Genomic DNA, 21069 nt, shown 5'->3' with positions numbered 1-21069 from the left:
CCTTCATCTTCCTGTATGAATGAATAATTAACACATGTTAATGTGTAATTAATATATATATGTAGTTTGTAGTTTACAAGGTAGTTTCACTTAAATTATCTTGTTACTTATGGACTTGGTAATACCTAGGTGAACAGGAAGTTTTTTGTTCTTGATTAGAGTTTTTCTTTATTACCCTGGGAGCAAATAGGTAAGTAGTTGACACCATTTGGAGATACGTACATACTCTCAGTTTTATGAATGCTTATGAATATTATAACTAGACTTCCCAGAATAAATATTTCTTATTGTTGAATACTAGCAAGGATGTCCACATTGCTTAGCATCTTACTGATGTATAATTTCTCTTCATTCCTAGATGCCTCTTTCCATCTTCCTAAATTATATAGTATTTGAAAAAGCAATGGAACAAGAAGGAGGTGAATTGTGACCCAGTTTAAACTAATGTCCGTTGCAATACCTGAATTGAGAAAGGGCAGTATATGGCCCAAGATACTGAGTACAGGATTGCGAATAATATCTTTCTGGCTTTGTTTCTACCCTTGTTCAACCTCAATTGGTTTCATTAATCATATTCCACTTGCATGTTATAGAAATTACAGAATTCTTTTGAACTGTTTTTTTAATTGGGTTGGTCAAATTATTTGGGAAGAGCTTGATGATAATGAGGCTTAATAATGAGAATTATGTTAGGATCCCTTAACTATAGGTGGAAGGCTATGTCAAAACTACAGATTATAACCTCTGTCACTGGTCAACTATTAAAAAAGCCCCAACCTATTTGGAAGGATGAGGGATAATAATTAATGAGGATGTGCTGAGTGGAAAAATATTTGTATCATTTTACTGTACAAAAGTTTATTATGGATTGTTTGAGTATCTATAAAATTCTCAAAATAAATAGCTGTTAGAAACTTCTCCAGTCCCACTGCACTGAATGTACGCAAATGTTTAGGAAAAACAATCAAGTATATTTTTTAAACAAAAACTTAATGATAGTAGTATATGATCCATTTTTTTCTGATACTAAAATGCCAGTGTATAAACTGGCATAAAATTTAACTCTTGCTATATTTTTTCTATTTCTCCCCTGAACTCTGTATTTTGCATCTGTCTTTTTATAGGGAGATAAAAAATTAAGGTGTGACTCTGCTGATCTTCGGCATGACATTGATCGCCGTAGAAAAGAAAGAAGTAAAGAACGGGGGGATTCCAAGGGCTCCAGGGAATCCAGTGGATCAAGAAAGCAAGAAAAAACTCCAAAAGATTACAAGGAATACAAATCTTACAAAGATGACAGGTAATTGTTAAAACTGTCTTGAGTTAGGTTTTAGCTTCTAATTAGCCTTTAATAATTGTCAGCTTAATTGCTTTCAATTTTGACTGTGTAATCGAATGTTTAAATTTAAACAATTAAAATTATTTGTTTTACAGCAAAAATGTATTTGTCTTTTACACGGCTTATGGTGGATGAGGACAAAAACTTTGGAATAGCAAGCTAACACTGAAAAAAAAAATGACAAATTAATGTGTCCTATTATCCAGGCTACATCAGGAGGTTGGACTTCAATGCAGTGCATTTCTAGAAACAGTTTGTGTAAGAACTTTGGTTCGTTATGCTTGATTCCGCACTTTTTCAACTCATAACACCCAGAGTACAAGAATTATAAACTGATATCTAGTGGTTTAACATGGGAGAGATGGGGGGAGGAAGGACTAGAAATAGCAATGTGCATTAGTCTTTCAAAGTAGTATTTCCATGGATACTGTTAGCAGTGGTAAGAGTTACATCAGGTATGATCTTTTCGAGTGTTGCATTAGAATCACGTAAATTTGATCATCATAAAGTTAAATAGGAGTATAAAGTATTATTATAGATAATCTGTTTTCCTTGCTATTCATTAGGTAAATGGTGGATTTTACTTGTGTTTTTAAATTTATGACTGTTCTTTGTAATGTCATATGCTTTTTATTTCAATAATGATATTATGGCCCATACCATACCAACTGTTTTCACCCAGGGTGTACAAACTGCAGTCATTTTGAAACTTGGCCTTAAGAACATTCTTACTTGTTGGTACTCTTCTTTTCATTTTGTTAAAATAATAAAAGATTATATAAGTTAACTTAAAAATATTGAAGAACTAAACCTTATTCTTGAAGCTTACAGACTACTAGTTTCTAATTGGCAGGCCATAGCATGCTTTTCAGTAGTGATGTAAAACAAATATTGGAGGAGAATGGAAACAGACTGTGTCAAACACCCAGTTATTTTACTTATGTAATAATTTTACTGGGGGATAGTTTTTTTTACTTAAAAAATATCCCTTTTATTGTAAGTTTCAGCCAGGTGTTTATCTTTTTAAAAATAGCATTTTTTGGTGTGTGTTCTTTATTTTGCAGTAAACATAAAAGTAGAGAGCAAGATCATTCTAGATCTTCATCCTCTTCAGCATCACCTTCTTCTCCCAGTTCTCGAGAAGAAAAGGAGAGTAAGAAGGAAAGAGAGGAAGAATTTAAAACTCACCATGAACTGAAAGAATACTCAGGCTTTGCAGGAGTTAGCCGACCGCGAGGAACCTTTGTAAGTAGTAAAATTATCTTTGATATGACTTTACCTTAGAGTACTGTATAAAAGGAAAGTCAAATACATGATTCAGAGATTGTCTGTTGTGTGAGTCATTATTCCTAAAGTCAGAGTTAGTCTTGAAAAATGAAATGATATTTGAAGTATTGTCTTCATTAAGAAATGCCATTTTGAGATCTAGAAACATCTTTGTAAACTGGTTTTCTTGATTTTGAGATCAATAATGTACATAGTCCTTAAATCACTTAGTTTTTGAAAAGATACCTGAAAACATTAAGAAATCTGGATGTTCATCTCTGTATTACAGCTATTTTCGTCTGTTTTCTTCAAATCCTTGCCTTTGTAGAAATCATATAAATTTCCTTTTTATTCTACATAACATATACATTATCCCTATGTTTCCATAAGTCATTATAATTATTAATTTAATGACTTCATAGTAGTGCATCTCCTTGCCCTTTTAATTGTAGATTCAGACTCCTATCTTGAGCAGGTATCTAGTTAGGTATCGGTTAGAGTTCATTAATTAGATCATTTGGGGGAAGAGAATAGCTTTGCTTATATATGTGGTGATAGGTATGCTTGAACACTTGGGGCTCTTATGGTAATTCAAAGGAATTAGGCAACTACTGGCTAGTAAAAAGGTAAAAAAAAAACAAACCAACTTGATTATTTTAAAATATTAGTTCAGGCCATGAAAGTGCAAAATTCTCACACTTAGGTTGATTGTTCATTTCCTCTTAACCTACTCAACTTTCAGTAGGCAGAATTTTTTTGCCTATGGTATAAAATGCCATCCTTTCCATCCTCAGTGGCTATGAGATTTAGGTAGGAAATTAGGGCATATGTTTTTTTTGTTACTGCAGTAAAATTAGAGTTTGCATGTAACTAAATACCTTTTTATTGCATCACTAAACAACTGTGTTAATGTTAATCAGTTTCGAATTAGAGGCAGAGGAAGAGCCAGAGGAGTTTTTGCTGGGACAAATACTGGTCCAAACAACTCAAATACTACTTTTCAAAAGAGACCGAAGGAAGAGGAATGGGATCCAGAATATACCCCAAAGAGCAAGAAGTACTTCTTGGTGGGTGTTAGAAATCTGTTTATTTGGTTTGCATTAATTTTCAAAACATACTAGGTGAATACATTTGAGTACAGATATCCATTACTATGAGAAGATTTCACCATAATGTGGGAAACCTTTTTAAAAAATTTATTGCTCAGGTGATTTGAAGTTTGGAAAATGTGGGTCCCTTTAGTCTTGTCTATATTTTTCTTGACATCGTATATAGGCTGATCAGGGTATACTAAAAATATGCCTGATTTTATAGCTACATTCAGAGAAGAACATTCGAGTTGAGTTTAATGTATGTTTCATATCTGTCTATAAGACAGTGATGGTTGTGGAAATTTCACATTAAGATGTACCTTCCATCTTCACCTACAGTTGTTTAAATGAAAGACAAGGATAAGAATTCTTCCATAGTATTGTAATTAAGGATATCAGGGAAACCGTCAACTTTCATTAGAGTAAAAGGACGATGAAAAATTACATTATGGAAAAGCTTCTAGATATACTTATTTGGTGCTTCCTTACGGTGGAGATCCTTTTTCCTCTGAAGTAGTTTTCCAGGGATGAAGCTAGAGATGGTGGGTCGTGAAAGATTCTGTAGATAAGGAGGGACATTTTCTGCAGTTTGGAATGGGGAGAAAGGGTTCCTCATGCACTGTAGAAGCAGATTTAAGAAAATACCAAAACTATTACCAAAAGTACTCATTTTTGTTACAGCTTTTCTGGGAATTTCTGTTTCAGGGACTATTTCTGAAAACTAATTGCTTTCAAGGAGGAAAATAGTACTGGACTTTTTATGAATATATTTGAATAGACCTGAATGTCTATGACTTAACCTTCTTAGTTATAGGTTATAGCTGTATTCTGAAGTGGATCTCTGTTTTGTTTGGAAAATGGGCAATATACTTGTTTCAAAAATTAATTTCCATTTGCCTCTTTTTTTGGTATGTTAATGACCAAGAATCCAAAAAAGTTACGTCTGTTTTTCAGAGGGCATTATGAATAATGTTTGTTTCATTTATGCTTCTGTGAAGAGAAATTTGTGTTTGTTGAGTCTCTTGAATTGACAGTCTGGAAACAAAAAGGCATTTGATTCAGGTGTAGAAAACTTTAAATGATCCATCTACTTTTGGTTTAAGAATTTATATTAACAGACAACCTGTTTGTGTTTGCTAGACTCTAGATTAAGAATGGAAATACAAATATGATTCCAATTCTTGGCTTAGAGACTAGTAATAGAGAAACAAACACTGTAAATGGTATGGTGGCTTTTCCCAAAGGACGAATCGATGGGGTTTTGCAAAGGAGAGAGTGATTAGGAGAGACTTTTGTAGAGGAACTTTACTTGAATCTTTAGCTTAAGTGATGGGCAGGTATACTGCAGATAACAGAAGGAGTGAAATAGCACGGTAGAGAGAACTTGAATGGCTAAGGTGGGTATAAGTTTGGGGGAAAATTGAGAAAAAGCAGAAGTTAGATTGTGGAAAGCCTTAATACTTTATTAATAAATTTGGGTTTTAAGCAATGTTTACAAAAATCGTTGTGGTTACAATAGTTAGAAGGTTTGAGAGATCGAATGCCTGAACTGAGGGCTATATTTGAGAAAAGTTAAAGTAGCATTTGTAAGGATTTATTCAGGGACTAACTAGTTGGGTGTTGGTAGTGAGAAGGAGGAATCCAAGATAAGGAATCCAGAAGAAAGGAGCCGTTTGAGGAGAAGATAAAGTTCTGTTCTGGACAGGTTGAATTTGAAGTGCCTGGGAGAAACCAGGTGGAGATGTTGAATGGGTAGTTGCTAATGCAGATTTAGAGAGACAAAACAGTCTAGGAGTCACTATCTTATAAATCACCATTAAAGCTGTAATAAGATCACCTAGTCAGAAGAGAAGAGATTAAAAGGCCAGTATTTCAAAGGTAGGGTGAAGAATGAGAAAGTAAAAATGCCAGAGAAGTAGACAAGTATGGAAGGTCAGAAAGTTAAGAGATAATGGGAGATGAATAAGTAGATAGTAATTGTTTACCACTTTTAACAATTTACAAATATATAATTTAGGCAAGACCTTCATTTTTCAATGGCATGCATTCAAAATCTGGTATCATAGTTTTTACCTTAAATTGGTACATGAGTCATTTTAGTTTGGCTTTTAATTATGCAGTAGTTTTGTTAATCAAGAAGAGTGTGTTATTTTGAGAATTTAGCCACTTAGAAGTAGCAGTTGTAATACTTAATATGTTGCTAATTCTAAGTTATATTTAAAAATCTTGGTCTCTTTATAAAACATACACATTTATTTGTCACAGATTGATATTCACTTGAATATCAAGTAAAATTAACACAGTATATTTTTTCCTTATAAGTTAATTCCCAAAGTTAAGTATTTTGATTTTTATTTAAGAGCCATTGAAATGGCAACTTTGGTTTTTACATGGATATTTGAATTTAAAAGATTTTTTATCTTATGTAAAGATACCTTTCAGATAGCTAATGTAGAGGGAAAAGAAGCAAATATAATTCAGGAAAAGAAATATAATTCAAGAAAAGAGGTTTAAAACTGCACATTCCCTTAGGTTCTTTTAGAATAATCGATCACAGAAATTTTGCCCATATTAATGAAAGTTAAACTTAGTTAATAGAAAACATTTATTGAGCATTATGTACTATGCTTGGTGCTGTTCTAAGTGTTTTACATGTATTAACTTAATGCTTATAAGATCCTTTTGAATTGGGGCTATTATTCCATTTTTATAGATGGAGAAAACTGAGGTACAGAGATTGAGTGGCTTCACCAATAGTGTGTGGCTAGTAGAAGTGTGATCATAATTCAAACCCATGCATTCATTGGGCTTTAGAACCCATTACTTAACAGGGGTCCTGAAAGTACTGTACCATTCATCCTCCAGTACTGAATTTTAGTAACCCTTGTTGCATTCTTTTCTGAAATTTCCCATCTCCAAACTTGGAGATATACAAAGGTATGGTAATGTTTTAATAATAAACACTCTAGAAAAGATACTAGTTTTGTTAGAACCTGAAATTCTATGTAGGGGTGAGTCTGAAGAGTTGGAGCAAATGGGAAAGTACTGAAGTAGGCAGGTTCTTAGTGTTGAGCTGATGTTGTTGTCTCAGGAAGAGAAAATCCCTGGTGGGGAAGGGGTTCAGAATTGGAGTTTTGGTAAATTGACCCTTTGAAACTTAGCATTTTATGGAGAACAGATATGAGGATTTGGAAGGTCTTGGTTCTAATATAGACTACTTTGTTAACATATTTTTGGCTACGTGTAAATATTTAACTTCTGGCCCTTTATCATTTGTGAAATAATTCATTTAATTAAAAAAATTGTAATGGGATTGAAATCTTGGACATAAGATTTGAGAATTAAAGGTATGTTTAGCATCAAAAATCTCACTTAGGTAGCTTCCAGGATACTCTGGTAAAAGACACAGCTTAATCTTCTAGCTGCTATTTTCTTTACCAAGCTTCAGGTGATTGTGTATCTAAAAGTAATGCCTAGTTTAACTGTAGCATCTAGCTTTGTCATTGCCTTCTCTATTTCTGCTAACTCTTAGGGGCCTGGTGTGTGGTAATCATTTACTGCCACCAGCTTGTCTGGGAAATGTATTTTATGGGTGATGGTTATAAGGGATAGTGGAAAGGACTAGATTTGTGGCTTTGGGCAAGTTACTTAATTTCTCTGTGCTTCAATTTCTTTATCTCTAAAATGAGAAAAGTAACAGTATTTTATAGGGTGGTTGCGAGGATTAGATGAGTAAATACATGTAAAGTGCTCAGAACAGTGCTGTGCCCACATTGAGCAGGTAGAAATGTTATTATTGCCACCATTTATTGAATCTTGCTTGTCAGACACTGGGCCAGGCACTTTTTACCTACCTTCTGTGTTCTCTCAAGGATATCTCCCTTTATTAAAATGAGGAAGTAAATTCTAGAGAGGTTGCCCAAAGACACAGTTTCTGTTAAAATTTAAATGCATGCCTCTACTCCAAAACTTTTTTGCCTGTGATTCTCAAAAATCCATGGAATACTGAGTAAATATCACAAACAAAAAAAAAACGGACTCTGGAGTTGGATTGTTATTGCATTAAGGGAGCATGAAATTATGTAATTGAATAGGTATCATTTTGAATGGCAGACTGTTTTAAAGTAGTTTATTTTGGGTTTGCAGTTAAACTCTTTTTGATGTATTTAAATATATACTTTCGGTAGTTCTGAAATTCTTTGTTTATGGAGTCATGTATGTCTTTAGCTAGTGATCTTCCATTGGTTTGGTAAAGGTCAATCATTAGCAATTGGTAAGTGCTCTTTCATATAGTCTGTATAATTGAGCTTTTCAGGTCATGAAGGAAGGTAATCTGTATTAAATGAATATGCCCAAAGGCATGCTCTACTATGTTTTGGGGGAAAAAAAAAGTATTATATCACATTATATTAAAAAATAGTTTTAGTGGCTTTCGGAGAGGTTATGCAACATTCTGTTTGTATTACACTTGTTTTCTCATAAAGGTGCATCATTTTGCCTTATTTCTAATTTTTTTGGGCAACAGATTTAAGAGTCACTAAGTTAGGGTGGGCAGTAATTAATTAAATTACATGTAGGAGAACTTGGCCTTTTGTATTTTGGAATGTAATCCTCATCTCTACTTATCTACAAAGTCAAGTACTTTTCAGTTTTGCAGATTTTTTTGCGTAAAAGAATAATTTGTGATTTGGGGAACATCTGTATTCAGATACAGTTAATGAAAAATTAAGTTTGGAATGTGATACCTGCAGTATTTCAGAGTGGTAAAGAAGAAAAGGTCTTGGGTGTTACTCTGGGGTCCATGTCATTGTAATTACCTAGCCCAGAAGATTGATAAGTACTAACATTGATCTAGATTTAATCTCAGTAGGAATTTAAAATCTGCCTTTATATGTAAGGTATAAAATTCATACCACCTATTTTATTTTAGTGAGCATTATTTATAATGCATTGACATTTTTATAACTTTTTGCCACATCTTTATGACTAAGGTAATTTTGTTGGGAAAAGATTGGTTATTTTATCTCATTGCATGCAGCATAGTAACAAATGGACTTAGATTGAAATAATAATGGAAAGAAAAAAGTCAGAATTCTGAAAATGAGCAGTAATTTAGCAGTTGAGATTCTCCAAACAATTTTCTGGGGCAACCTCAGTCCTTGGGTTACTTAACTAGGAAGATGTAAGTCTCTTGACAATGGAATATACTTTTCTTGAAAAGTTCAGTTTTACTGGTTTTATTGTGTTTTAGACTATGACCAATCTCATATACCCCAGTCTTCAGAAGGTTAATACCATGACTTATGATTGAAGAAGTAATCATCATCTTTACAAGAAAGACATTTCATTGACAATGATTTTTAACCTTTCTGTAGCATGATGACAGAGATGATGGTGTGGATTATTGGGCCAAAAGAGGAAGAGGTCGTGGTACTTTTCAACGTGGCAGAGGGCGCTTTAACTTCAAAAAATCAGGTAGCAGTCCAAAATGGACTCATGACAAATACCAAGGGGATGGGATTGTCGAAGATGAAGAAGAGACCTTGGAAAATAATGAAGAAAAGAAGGACAGACGCAAGGAAGAAAAGGTAGAAAATTGCAACCTTTTGTTCTGACAGATTTTCTTTGGTATGGGTTTGGTGGGCAAATTACTTAATTTTTAGGAACAGTGATTATTAATAGTTCATTTTCACTCTCCACATCTTTTTTAATCTTTAACGTCTTTCTCTTTTTTTCTTAGGAATAGTAAATATGAAGTAAGATTGCAACAGAGAGCAGAACTTGCACCCACCATTTTTTTACCTGATTTTTGTTTTCAAATAAGAATGTAAGCATTTTACTTAAATTTTACTGTTTGCAAGTAGTCTATAGAAATTTTGTTTTAAGTCTTCAAATATCTTGAGAAATAGTAGACTGTATGTTGAAAATTGTACTGAAATAAAGTAGAAAATTGTTACGTACCATATTTGTAACTATCAACTTTTAAAAAGAAACTTTTACCGTTTTTGTTACATGCATTGTAATTCTGCTTTGTCTATAAGATATGGTCAAGTACAGCTCTGTGAAAGTTCTGATTCTCTTCCTTCCCTGTTTGTTAATGTTTTATTCTGAAGTAAACGTTAGCTCTACATACAAATCCCTGAACAGAAATTGTTTATAGAGTCCACACTAATTATTTTAACTGTATACACCTGCTTAATTCGAGCACACTACATTGTAGGGTGACTAATTTTGGAAGTATACCACGAAGTTGTTACTTTGGTAAACTACACTAGTTTAACACTTGAGCAAATGTTTAAGAAGGAAAAAAAGCTTTGCCAATAGCTAAAAAGTACAAGCTATTAAAAATTAGATTGAAAAGTTTGAGAAAATGTTATTTTTTTCTGAAAACAAGCAGTGGCCTATAAAAAGCATTCTTGGAAGCCTTTCCTATTTGGGTTCAATATTAAGTGTTCTCTTCCTATTCTTATTTGATAGTTTGAGTCATGGTCTTAGATTTCAGCTATTAGAAAGAGGAAACTGGTTTGTAATAATATTGCAAATAAAAACCCTATTCCTACCAAATGTCTTAGTAATGAAAAAACAGAACAGAACCTGTAATCGTGGCATTGGTATGGAGGAGGATTATCCTGCAGAGTAAGTTGATACTTTAATACCTGATTTCGTATCTTACATATTCATTTGAGCCTTCAGATAGCTGAAACATTAGTTTGTAGTGTAACCATAAGAAAAAATAGGCAAACACAACATGCTGTTCATTAGTAGTATTTTAAATAACTTGTTTTTCAGGTGTCACCAATAAAAAGTTTTGGCAGGAAGCTTGTTGCAGCATTGATCTAACTTGGTTTTTATTTTTTTCCCCTATTTCAGTTGTAGTTTGTAAAATGCCTTTTTCTTCTCAAGGGTTTATCTTTCAGTAGATATCTTTCAAATGCGAATTACTTTTTATGTTTATTTTGTTAACTTCTTGAATGAAAATCTGAAATAGTAAATTTCACTGTTACGTTTGTCTGCTTTATGAGCATATGTAAAACTAGCCACATTTCATTTGTAAATTCAGCAACGGAATTGTGTGTTTGCATTAAAAGATAATGCTTATTCTGTCAGTGTAAACTTTTGAAGATCTTTAGTGTATGGCTCTTTTATCCATACTTCTGGTGATTTGCATTGTGTCTCTGCACCTTGATTATAGCCAGGGACATTTGTTAAGAGCTGTTGGAAACAAAACAAAAACTAAAACCAAACTCAATATATGTGATGTTTATGGTCCTAAGATCCTTAGTATTGCGTGATTTACTCCGTTATTTTGTCTTTCTAAAATTGTCTATAAAGCAGAAGAAATACCTGCCAAAGCAATTAATCAGGACATAATTAATGTTCCCTTATTTAGAATAATACTTACATGTGAAAGCAACATGGATATAAACCCCAACACAGAATTTTCATGGCCATTTTATTTTATACAAATAAACATATAACAGTTATTTGGTTAGACATTGAATCTATATGTATGACTATAAATGTGGAGTTTTGTTTATCCACTTAAGACAATAGGAAGAAGGGGATTTGCTGAGAAATTATTTAATAGGGAGTTGGGGGATAAAGTTACTTAATTCCTTTGGGCAGGTTATATTTTAAGTACAACTGCATTGCTTTAACCTTTGGTTACTTTTATTCTCTTAAAGTTGAGGACAGAGTATCATACCGTGCTATATTCTAGTAGGCCAGGGTGATTGTGAGAACTCCACAATAGAATGCCATTGTGGATGTTATCTTTTTCAGAGCCAAGCATATAAAAAGTAGCCTGTGTATTTTTTTAAACCACAATTTAACTTCACACTTTATGACATGTTATAAAGGCTGAACGGTTCCTCTTAGTAAGGATATTTGTTTGCAAGTGCCAGGAAATAACTCTTTGATAACCTGCATTAACAGATTTCGTTTTGCCTAGAGAATGGAAATAAAAATGAACCAAAGGATATTTCCACAAAGAATTAATAAAGCTGTTTAAGAAGGCCATGACTCAGTTTTAGGCATATATGTATACCTTTCAACATCCTGGGAATTTTTATATTAAAAGCAAAATATGTTTTTCCAGTTACAGTCTACTTCAAGGAATTGCTCTTGTTCCCATTGTCACAGATAAAATCAGTGTTGGGAATTTAATTATAATTTGAGAAAAAATATCCAATAAGAATGAATGTAGATGGCTAAACGATTCTTACTCAGTGTAATGTATAATGCAACAGGGACCCTTGTAAATTGTCATATGCCAATAAAATGTCATAAGTGGTAATAGCTGTTGTTTGTTTACCTGATTTTGAGATTATTCCTAAATGTCTGTTCTGTACAACTCTTTTCTGTGGCCTATTTCTAGTATCAGTTCATCTGTAAGGAAAATCACTAGTGTGGTATGGCTTGATAAATGCTTTATAAAATTCCTCAAACCTTTCTTTAATGTTTTTTCTCTCCCCTGGGAAAATGAGAAATTTTACAGTTGGTAAGTTTAAGCAAGCCATTATTAAAAAAAACATAAGAATTCCAGATTTCTAGTTTAGTCCTCCTTTTTCCGTGTTTGTATGGAACCTTATCAACCGTAATATTATGATGGAGATTACTTTTCTTCCTTTCTAAAAATATAGTAGCTAGTTAGTAACTAAAAAGAATTGTCTTTTTAAGTTAGTCTTTCTTCACTTTGAGTAAGATCCAGTATAATTCTTACCATGCTCCTTTTATGGATTATTTGAAATACAAAGCATGCCATTCCATCAACTTTACACAAAGTATTTTCACAGAAATTTGTGTGCTAAGATGTATCGACACATTTTGACTCAAATGGCAAATTATCCATTAATAATGTGAGATAAATAACTCTGTGTGTGTAAAAGGATGGGTACGATCATTGTTAGCTTAAATATGCTGGGTGATTTTAATGTTGTATGTAAGTTTTTTATGTAAAAGTATATTTGTTATTTATTAGGGACATATAACTTCTTTTGCTGAGTTTCAACTGGAAACCTTGGGGTATGCCTTAAATTTCCATATGCAGCAGTATCCTTTCACATTCAGAAGAGCAGTACAGAGGGCCTCCCAAGGTATAAAGCTGCTCAATAGGAAAGGCACATGGAGAAGTAAATTTCATTGTCATGGGATTAATTGAGCTAAACTCAGTCTCTTGAGTATGCCTTAAAATTAGGGAGTAATATCTGTTCTGTATGTTCAGGATTCCCAAATAGTTGAAACCACTATTGTTAAATCTGAATGTCAAGGGTTTAACTATTCATTTTATTGGTGTACATACTAAAAATTAGGAGTCTATTTTAATGAGCTTTAAATGAACAAGTTTTTTAGAGAGGGTCTTGCTCTGTCTCCCAGGTTGAAGTGCAGTGGTGCAGTTACAACTCACTGCCAGCTCAGGCTCCTGGGTTCAAGCAGTTTTCATGCTTGAGCCTCCCAAGTAGCTAGGACCACAGGTGTGTGTCACCATGCCCAGCTAATTTTTAAAAAATTTTTTTTCTAGAGAATGGGGTCTGGCTATGTTGCCCAGACTGGTCTTGAACTTCGAGCCTCAAGTGATCCTCCCATCTCAGTCTCCAAAAATGCTGGGATTATAACCGTGAGCCACCATGCCCAGCCTAAATGAACAAGTTTTGTTAGAATTCAGGAATGTACAGAAATTCGTTGTATTCCGTTATCTGACATGAGAGCCTCAGAGATTGTGTTGATTTATGAGCTGGACTCCTTATGTTTTAGAAACCAGTAATGATTAGAGTGTGTCAGTTGTGCTGTTGGGGCCAAAATTGTACATTTAATTGAGGGTGCCAGTTCTATTTTTGTTACTGAATTAAACCCTGGGCTATAAAAATGGATCCCATTGGTTAAAAAAAAGAGAAAGAACAGGCATTGGGGGACAGCATTTCACCACCACTACTAGAAAAGAAAGTGTGTCTTAATTATTATAATCTGTACATAGGAAAAATTTTCCCTGTGAACATTTTAGTTGTAGCACTTTTGAAATGCAGAAGATAGTCTGGTCAAGGTGGCTCATACCTGTAATCCCAGGGGCTGAGGCAGGAGGATTTCTTGAGGCCAATAGTTTTAGACTAGCCTGAGCAACATAGCAAGATCGTATCTACAAAAAATAGAAAGATTAGCTGGACGTGGTGGTGCGCACCTGTAGTCCTAGTTACTTGGGAGGCTGAGGCAGGAGGATCGTGTGAACCAGGACTTTGAGGTTACAGTGAGCTATGATGAGGCCACTGCACTCTAGCCCCGGCAACAGAGCGAGAGCCTGTCTCAAAAAAAAATTTATTCGAATTTGTACTTTTCATTGGAAAATGGGATATGAGAGTCATGTCTTTGACAGTACTTGGAGTGAAAAATTGTTGGCTTATTTAAAAGGAAAAATATTAATAGTTCTATTTGTGACTTACTGGAAAACTAAGTAAAATATACACATTCTTAGAGTCCTTTCTGGTTTTCAAAGTATACTTTGTTTTCCTTCCTATCTTTAATATGATCTTCCAGATTTATAAGTGTGAATTGTATTTGTCCTTTACAAAAGGTGAGGCTCAGTTAACAACTGGGTTCTATAATTAAAATGATTCTGGAGTTTAAGCTATAGATATAAATAAAACTCTTTGGGATATGGGTAGATCAGGTATTTGGAAAAAAAGACATAGGGCTTTTAATGTAGTTACAGATTTAGCTGTCTGGCCCAGCCAGGACAATATTATTTGTTATATCTTGATTTTGTCTTGTAATCCTGACTTGAGCAACAAGATATTTTCGTTGTTGCCCAATTTACCTTGGGAAAATGGTTATTTGGCTAAAATAGTCTGTCTCTACAATCTACAGCAAAATGACTCAGAGCTTGAATTGGCCACTAGTAGCTAAATCAAAGAGAGGAATAAGGTACACAATTTTCAGTGTCTAAAATGAAACTGCTTCCAAGAAGCATTACTCTATACCTGATACCAGAACTCAAGAGATACTTTGTTCTTAGGTTTTTATTAAGATGTCAGAGATTTTTTCGTAGAGTAAGTATTCCTAGAATGAGAACAGTGTTTCACATGACTTTCTTAACCTTTTTTCCTGCTGGCTGAGGGCATGATGCCAGAGTATAATGGTATAAATAAGAGGCCTAAAAACAGTCTTAACCTGAATACAGTAGTGTTGCAGGTATTGTTAGGAATATCTATACAATAATTGGATTGGAGTGCATAGTCTTAAACCAAGTGCTACATGAATATATCTTGCTATTTTTAAGTTCTGTCTCATTTCATTAGTTTGATCCATATTCAATTCTATGAGGTAGGCACTGGAGCAGTGAACAAGAAAAGGCAGTGTGCTTTCCTTGTTCATTTTTATTCATGCATTACGTGTATAAATATATATTCTTGTATTATATGTTTATATGTATTTTATGTATCTGTGAGCCCTGTCCTTTTTCGAATGAGTTAGGCTACAAATAATTGGGAATTAATATACAAAACAGGATTCTTTTATTAACTTGTGTCTTCGCCAGAATAAAATTTTAGCACTTAAGCATTTCAAATAGCATACATACTGTAGGTATGTAATAAATGGTCCCTGAGTTAAAATACAAGAATATTAACTACATATTTATGGAGGTTTGATTGGAATAAGCCAGTTAATTTTATGGATGCGGCTAAAACCTAATGCAGTGTAGGCTGTCTTAAAAATGTGCCAAACAGGAGACAGTTCAGAGTGCAATAAACAGAAAAGTTAGATTGTTTATTTTTTTATTCATTGTTCAAGTCACCCTGTGTATTGTTTTGGAGTACCATGTCTTAAGAGAAAACATTTAATATATTTAAAGGCTAGAGATCTAGGAACTTTAGGTCTGAAATAATGTCATGTGAGTAGTTGGAAAAGGTAAGTTTACTGTAGAAAAGTGATTACTGAGATAGATCCTTGATGTGATACCCACTTTCAAGTACTAAAAGAGCTTTCCCAGAGAAGAGTCATTCAAATCGCATAGGACCAGGAGAATGATATTTGATACCACCTTGTCCAGCCTCCTCATTTTATATTTAGAGGACAGAGCCAGTAGGTAAAAAATCATAGGTGCTTAGATTTTTATTAGCTCAATATAATGAGCTGATACTTGACAACTAGATACTTAAAAGGTAGAACACAGCTTGTGAATAGCACATTTTGTGTGGAAGTATAGAGAATCTGGCTAGCTCCTTGTCAGGCATGCTGTGTTACCTGATGGCTGAACTTTTTTTAGTTTTGTGGATTGCACACTACATCGCACTCTAAAGTGCTTTTACTGGACATTATCAACTAAAATTACCCATAGTAACTTAAAAATTTAAGTTCATTCCTATTACAACAGAAAAAAGTGTAGCAGTATAGCAATTATTTTAAATCTGAAGACTATGCCATATCCTTTATGACATGCCAAATCTTTGGATGATAAATAATTTGACTTTAGCTGTAAGATTAAGTTATTTGGAATTTTTATGAATAAAGTTCATATTGGACCATGACAATATTGAAAATTATTTGGGTTGATTATCACTAAACATGAGAAGAATGAAATGGGAACATCAGGAGGCCTACTGCATAGCTGGACTGGATGGATGGTCCAGAAGCAGAATGAGACTGGAAGGACATCCTTTAAACTGTTTTCGGTGTTCTAGGTTTTAACCAACTCTTTTGAAGTGATTGACAAGTCAAGGCATCCCTACTTGTGAACATAAGAATGTATCAGAAAACAGATGACAGAATCAATAAATCATGAATGTTCTAAAAATAATAGGGCCAGAAAAATCATGCAGTTCACTTTTATGTTTTTAGAGAGTTTTAACTATAGCGTAATATTTTTGTTCAATTAAAAAGTGTGAGTAATTATAGATATAAAGGCCTGTTGATTCAAACACTAAGCAAAACCTAAACTTTATTTTATACACATCTATCATTTAAAGGTTCAGATTTTTAAAAGTCCTACTTTTAGTATTTAAACATTTAACTTAGATTTTATAATCTTAAAACTGTATCTATAAATTGCTATTGTAGCTATGTATAGTAGGTATAGATACATTAACATAAGTAGCTGTAAACTAGTTTCTGCTAATCTTTTTTATTAATACAAAAAAGCAGAGGAATTTTTCAGGATAACTTAATTTGAAATGTTTTAATATCAAAGAATCTTGGTCTTAATTAGTCTCAAACAGTATTTAAATATGCTTGAATAAATAATTGTAAAGGTATAAAGAAACTCTTATGATGTGTGTAATCTTTTAAATTGCACTGGCACGATCTGTGTATTACTTTACTACTGCTTTTGAGTAGCCTCAAGTGTAGACAATGCAAAAGGAAAAAGGCATACGTATTTTTCTTCTTTTTGAAATGTAAAAACTTGGAGGGGGAAACCTTTCTGGGCGCATGCATCCCAGTTTGGATCACCTTTTCATGAGACTCCTGTGGTTAATGTTGGAGAGGCTGTTTCCTACTGTGGTAGAATGTTGTATTCTGCCCCATTACTTAGGGTAATTATAGTAATTTGAGTTTACCAGGCTTGGGTCACAAGTCTTTGGAGTTCCACTGGGCAATTGACTCTTGAGTACATATCTTTCTAGCCTTTGTCTAAACCAGTCCTTAAGCCTCTCTCCATTCATGAATTCATTGAAAAACTATGCCTGGCATTGGGTGCACCAAGATGAAGAAAACATTTACGGTCGTGGGGATCCAGAACATAGTGTAATAATTAACTATTAGAAAATGTGTAAGTGATTTTGGAAAAACGTTGGCAGCTAGAGAGCAAAACCAAATACCTATGGACAGCAGTTAGCAATAAACTTAGGTGTTAAGCTGTTTCTATGAACTTTCAAATACCAGCAGTTGGAGACAAATCACCAACCTGCCTGGTATTGGTTTTTATGAGAGTAGAGGGATGAATTGGGGCAGTGTCTGACAGACTTGAGAACAGGAGAATCTTAAAATTAGCCAACGGCCATTCACTGGGAAGCAGCTGAAACTTTGGGATTTTGTCCTCTTCTATAGTGAGGTACAAGTGCCCACAGGACCGCTGGAGTAGTTTACCCCAATGAGCTCTCAAACCTGACTTGCCAGGACTCCCGCCAGGGACAGGCTCCACACTGAAGAGACCATACGGAAGCTGAAGTCACACTGAGAAGGCTAAAGAATAAAGGGAGAGGGCCTGCATTAAAACTGGAAGAGGGGAACACAGGAAAATCTCAAAGCAAGCCACCATATTCGTGAACACTACTCAAAAACCGAAAAGGTAACTGTGAAGTCAGAAGAGCTTCCCTAAACTGAACTTTATCCTAAGAGTTCAGAAAAATCTAAATTCATGTAAAAATGAGCAAAAAAAATTAATGTCAAATTTCATAAAAAGTTATTGTCAAAATGTAATATGAATGCTTTAGTAAGCAAAATACCGGAAGGATCTCTGAAGAAATAATTTAGGGAAAAGTTGACAGCACATCATTCATGGATGTAGCATTTGACCTGGACCCACCTTGCTACCTAAATCAGAGTTGGAATGTTGAGCTATGTTGTATGCAGCTGGAGGAGTAGCGGTTTCCATTGTCCTCAGGGATATTTTCATTCTGGCCCTATTATGTGCTGTTTGATAAGAGAACAGAAAGGGGGTAGGTTATAAAATCATGATTCGCTTACGAGGACAAAAGGAAAGAACAAGGAACTTGAGAAAATTACGATTTACTCATTCCATGTAGGGTTTCTGATCGTTTGCCTTCTGCTTTTACATTGTGCATCACCCTTCTCTTGTCCCTACTTTCATGCTTATCCAGCTCAGACTACTCGGCATATCACTATAATTTCTACTGTTGTTTTGCCAGTTGCTTAGTCCCAAATCGTTTTTGATCATATCTTTTCTCTCACCCCACATCCAATTACTTTGTCCATCAAATAAATAGATTGAATAGCCTATTAAATACCAGACACTCTTCTAAAGCACTGGGGATATAGCATGGAGCAAAACAAAGTTCTTATTCTCATGGAGTTTACAATTTAGTTTGGTGGTAGGGGGAGCATTAAATATATATGGCGGTAAGTGCTATAAAGAGTAATAAGGGTAAGAAAGGAGAGATGCTATTTATGTATGGTGCTCAGAAAAAGCTGAGGTCTCCACTAGAATGTAAGTTCCTGGAGGGGAAGGACCTTCCCTGCTCATGACTGCATTTTCCATGCTTAGAATGGTGCCTGGCACATAACAGACATGCAGTATTAGTTCAATGAATAAATGATGTCTGCCATGGAGAAATTAGTTCAAACTTTCCCCATTTTTTATTAGGTCAGCAGCAGGCACGATTATCCTAAGTCGTCATGTCACTCCAATGCACTGAAATAAGAGAAAAGGAAGCTATTTCGTATGAGGCCAGTAACCTCAAATCAGAATTAAAACTTGGAATATCACCTGACATGACATAGCTTTTCCTTTGCTATCCTCTGCTAGGCCAGGGGAGTTGTCCGGCCCATATTTGGTAGCTTGGATAAGTAGGAGCGTTTCGTGAAAGAAAAATCCTAATTACTTCAAAGCTGCAAATCGATTTCCTCGAGGGTAGGGTTTAGCTTCTGTTAGTCCCGCAGGCATTTAATAGATATTCGCTGAATGAACGAGTGGAATGACCAAAAAATAAATCGCGACTCTGCATCAGGCGAACTTGGGAGGGCGGGCCTGTTTCGGGTACACCTGTAGTGGGCGACACACTCCCTGTGAAGAGCTGCGAGGAGCAGCAACTCTCGATCTCGAGCCCAGCTCCCGGGCCTGCGATAGCCCCAAAACACCGGGCTTAAACGACACCGGTACTTAGCTCCCAAGAAACCTAAAACCGTGTTCTGCGCGTGCGTCACCGTCCCTGCATGGCCCGCCCCGCCCACCAGCTGCCTGTTGGCTTCTGTTGGCTGCCTCGCGGAAGACCCGCCCTCATGGGAAGTAGAAACTTGGTAGATTCGATGGCCTGGCCGAATTGCCGCGAATAGGCAGGCGTCATGGAACGACCAATCAGAAGCCCCGATCTTCAGCCTTGTCCAATGAAGTCGGATATGGGTGTTGGCCCGCGGAGTTTGATTTTCGTCCAGGGACGCGGAAGTACGTCCTGAGGTAGGGGAGAGCGGTAGGTTGGTTGGGTGCGGAAGGAGGCGGCTGCGCCTCCCGCGAAGTTACCCTGGCTGGGCAAGGGACTCAGCGCCTAGCCCGGGGTCGACCTCATACCCCTCGTGAGGGCGTGGTTGCCGCCTGTGGCCTGCAAGCCAGGGCGCGCGGGCGGACACGGGGTGAACGTCTGAACTCTCCTGAACCAGGACCAGTGCACTCCCGAGTTCTTCGACTGGGGATTCCGAGACAGGGATTCATAACTCGTTGATGTTGTCCTGGTTGCCGGGAGGCTTGGCTTCGGAGGAAGGTGAGCAAGGCCACCATGCTGGTTTTGGAGAGCCCCAGAGGAAGCTTGTGGCCAAAGCGAGTGACACGACCGGATTCTGGTCGCGGCCTCTTACCAGTGGGGTGACGCTGTAACGTTACCTACCTGGGATTCTTGCTCCTTATCTTTAAAGTGAGCTAAGAGGGTTGGGTGGTACTCCGATACGATTGTGAGAAGAGCTACTGTTCATTTTGTTAAAACTTTGAGTCGGGCCCTTGCCTGCTATCAAGCAAGGGTCAGCTGAACTCACCCCTCTCTTGAGTCTCGGCCTAAAGCTTTTAGGAAAGAACAAGCTTTGCGTCGAAAGCAACTTGAAGCCTTCCCTTCTAAGTGTCCACTCAACCTGTTGTTGATTGACATCTAAATTAAAATTTCCGTTACAATCCTCTGCCTCTACCCCAGCCTCACTCTTCTCTTCTCTTCTCTTCTCTTCTCTTCTCTTCTCTTCTCTTCTCTTCTCTTCTCTTCTCTTCTCTTCTCTTCTTTCCTTCTCTTTCCTTTTCCTTTTCTTTTTCTTTTTCTTTTTTTGTTTCTCCTTCCTTCCTTTCCTCCCTCCCTCCCTCCCTCTCTCTCCCTTCCTTCCTTTCCTTTCCTTCTTTTCTTTTCTTTCCTCTCTTCGTTTCCCTTCCCTTTCCCTTCCCTCTTCCCTGTTTCCTCTTCCCCCTTGCCCCTTTCTCCTTCTACCTTTTCCCTTCCCTTCCCTTCCCTTTCCTTCCCTTCCTTTTCCTCTTTCTCTGACTTGCTTCAAAATAATGCTGACCAGGAGAAATTAGTTGATGGTGTAATGTGTAATGAAAAAACTCTTCCAGGATATCGTATACAATTTATGTGGCAATTGTTTATTTTTCAAGAGTAATATTTTCTAAAATTTTTCCCAAAGGTACCAAGAGACTGATTATGTTTCCTTGAATTTGCTTCTGTATTTGCTTCATCA

The 21069-nt window shown here is 35.7% G+C and overlaps 1 protein-coding gene across 5 annotated transcripts in view; it reads left to right on the top strand.

Annotated features, from left to right (window-relative positions):
* The window catches only part of BCLAF1 (BCL2-associated transcription factor 1), a 32650-nt gene extending 20663 nt beyond the window's left edge, over nucleotides 1-11987 (top strand). The window contains exons 9-14 of one of the 5 annotated variants that reach the window (XR_001138349.1): nucleotides 1125-1300; nucleotides 1435-1597; nucleotides 2404-2584; nucleotides 3526-3672; nucleotides 9072-9284; nucleotides 9437-11987. Coding sequence is in view for 2 of the 5 variants with exons in the window: in XM_012665223.1 (XP_012520677.1) it covers nucleotides 1125-1300; nucleotides 2404-2584; nucleotides 3526-3672; nucleotides 9072-9284; nucleotides 9437-9442 (723 nt within the window). In the remaining 3 variants the exon portion in view is untranslated. Of the gene's footprint in view, nucleotides 1-1124; nucleotides 1301-1434; nucleotides 1610-2403; nucleotides 2585-3525; nucleotides 3673-9071; nucleotides 9285-9436 lie in introns of those variants that run through there. The other 4 variants (XR_001138350.1, XM_012665223.1, XM_012665224.1 and 1 more) reach the window with 4 other exon arrangements.
* The last annotated feature ends 9082 nt before the right edge of the window (nucleotides 11988-21069 follow it).

The sequence above is a fragment of the Propithecus coquereli genome, unplaced genomic scaffold (genome assembly GCF_000956105.1).
Source record: "Propithecus coquereli isolate 6110/MARCELLA unplaced genomic scaffold, Pcoq_1.0 Scaffold98, whole genome shotgun sequence".
In the NCBI taxonomy this organism is placed as follows: domain Eukaryota; kingdom Metazoa; phylum Chordata; class Mammalia; order Primates; family Indriidae; genus Propithecus; species Propithecus coquereli.
The sequence above is the reverse complement of the archived record's forward strand: the minus strand, read 5'-3'. Positions and strand labels throughout refer to the sequence as shown.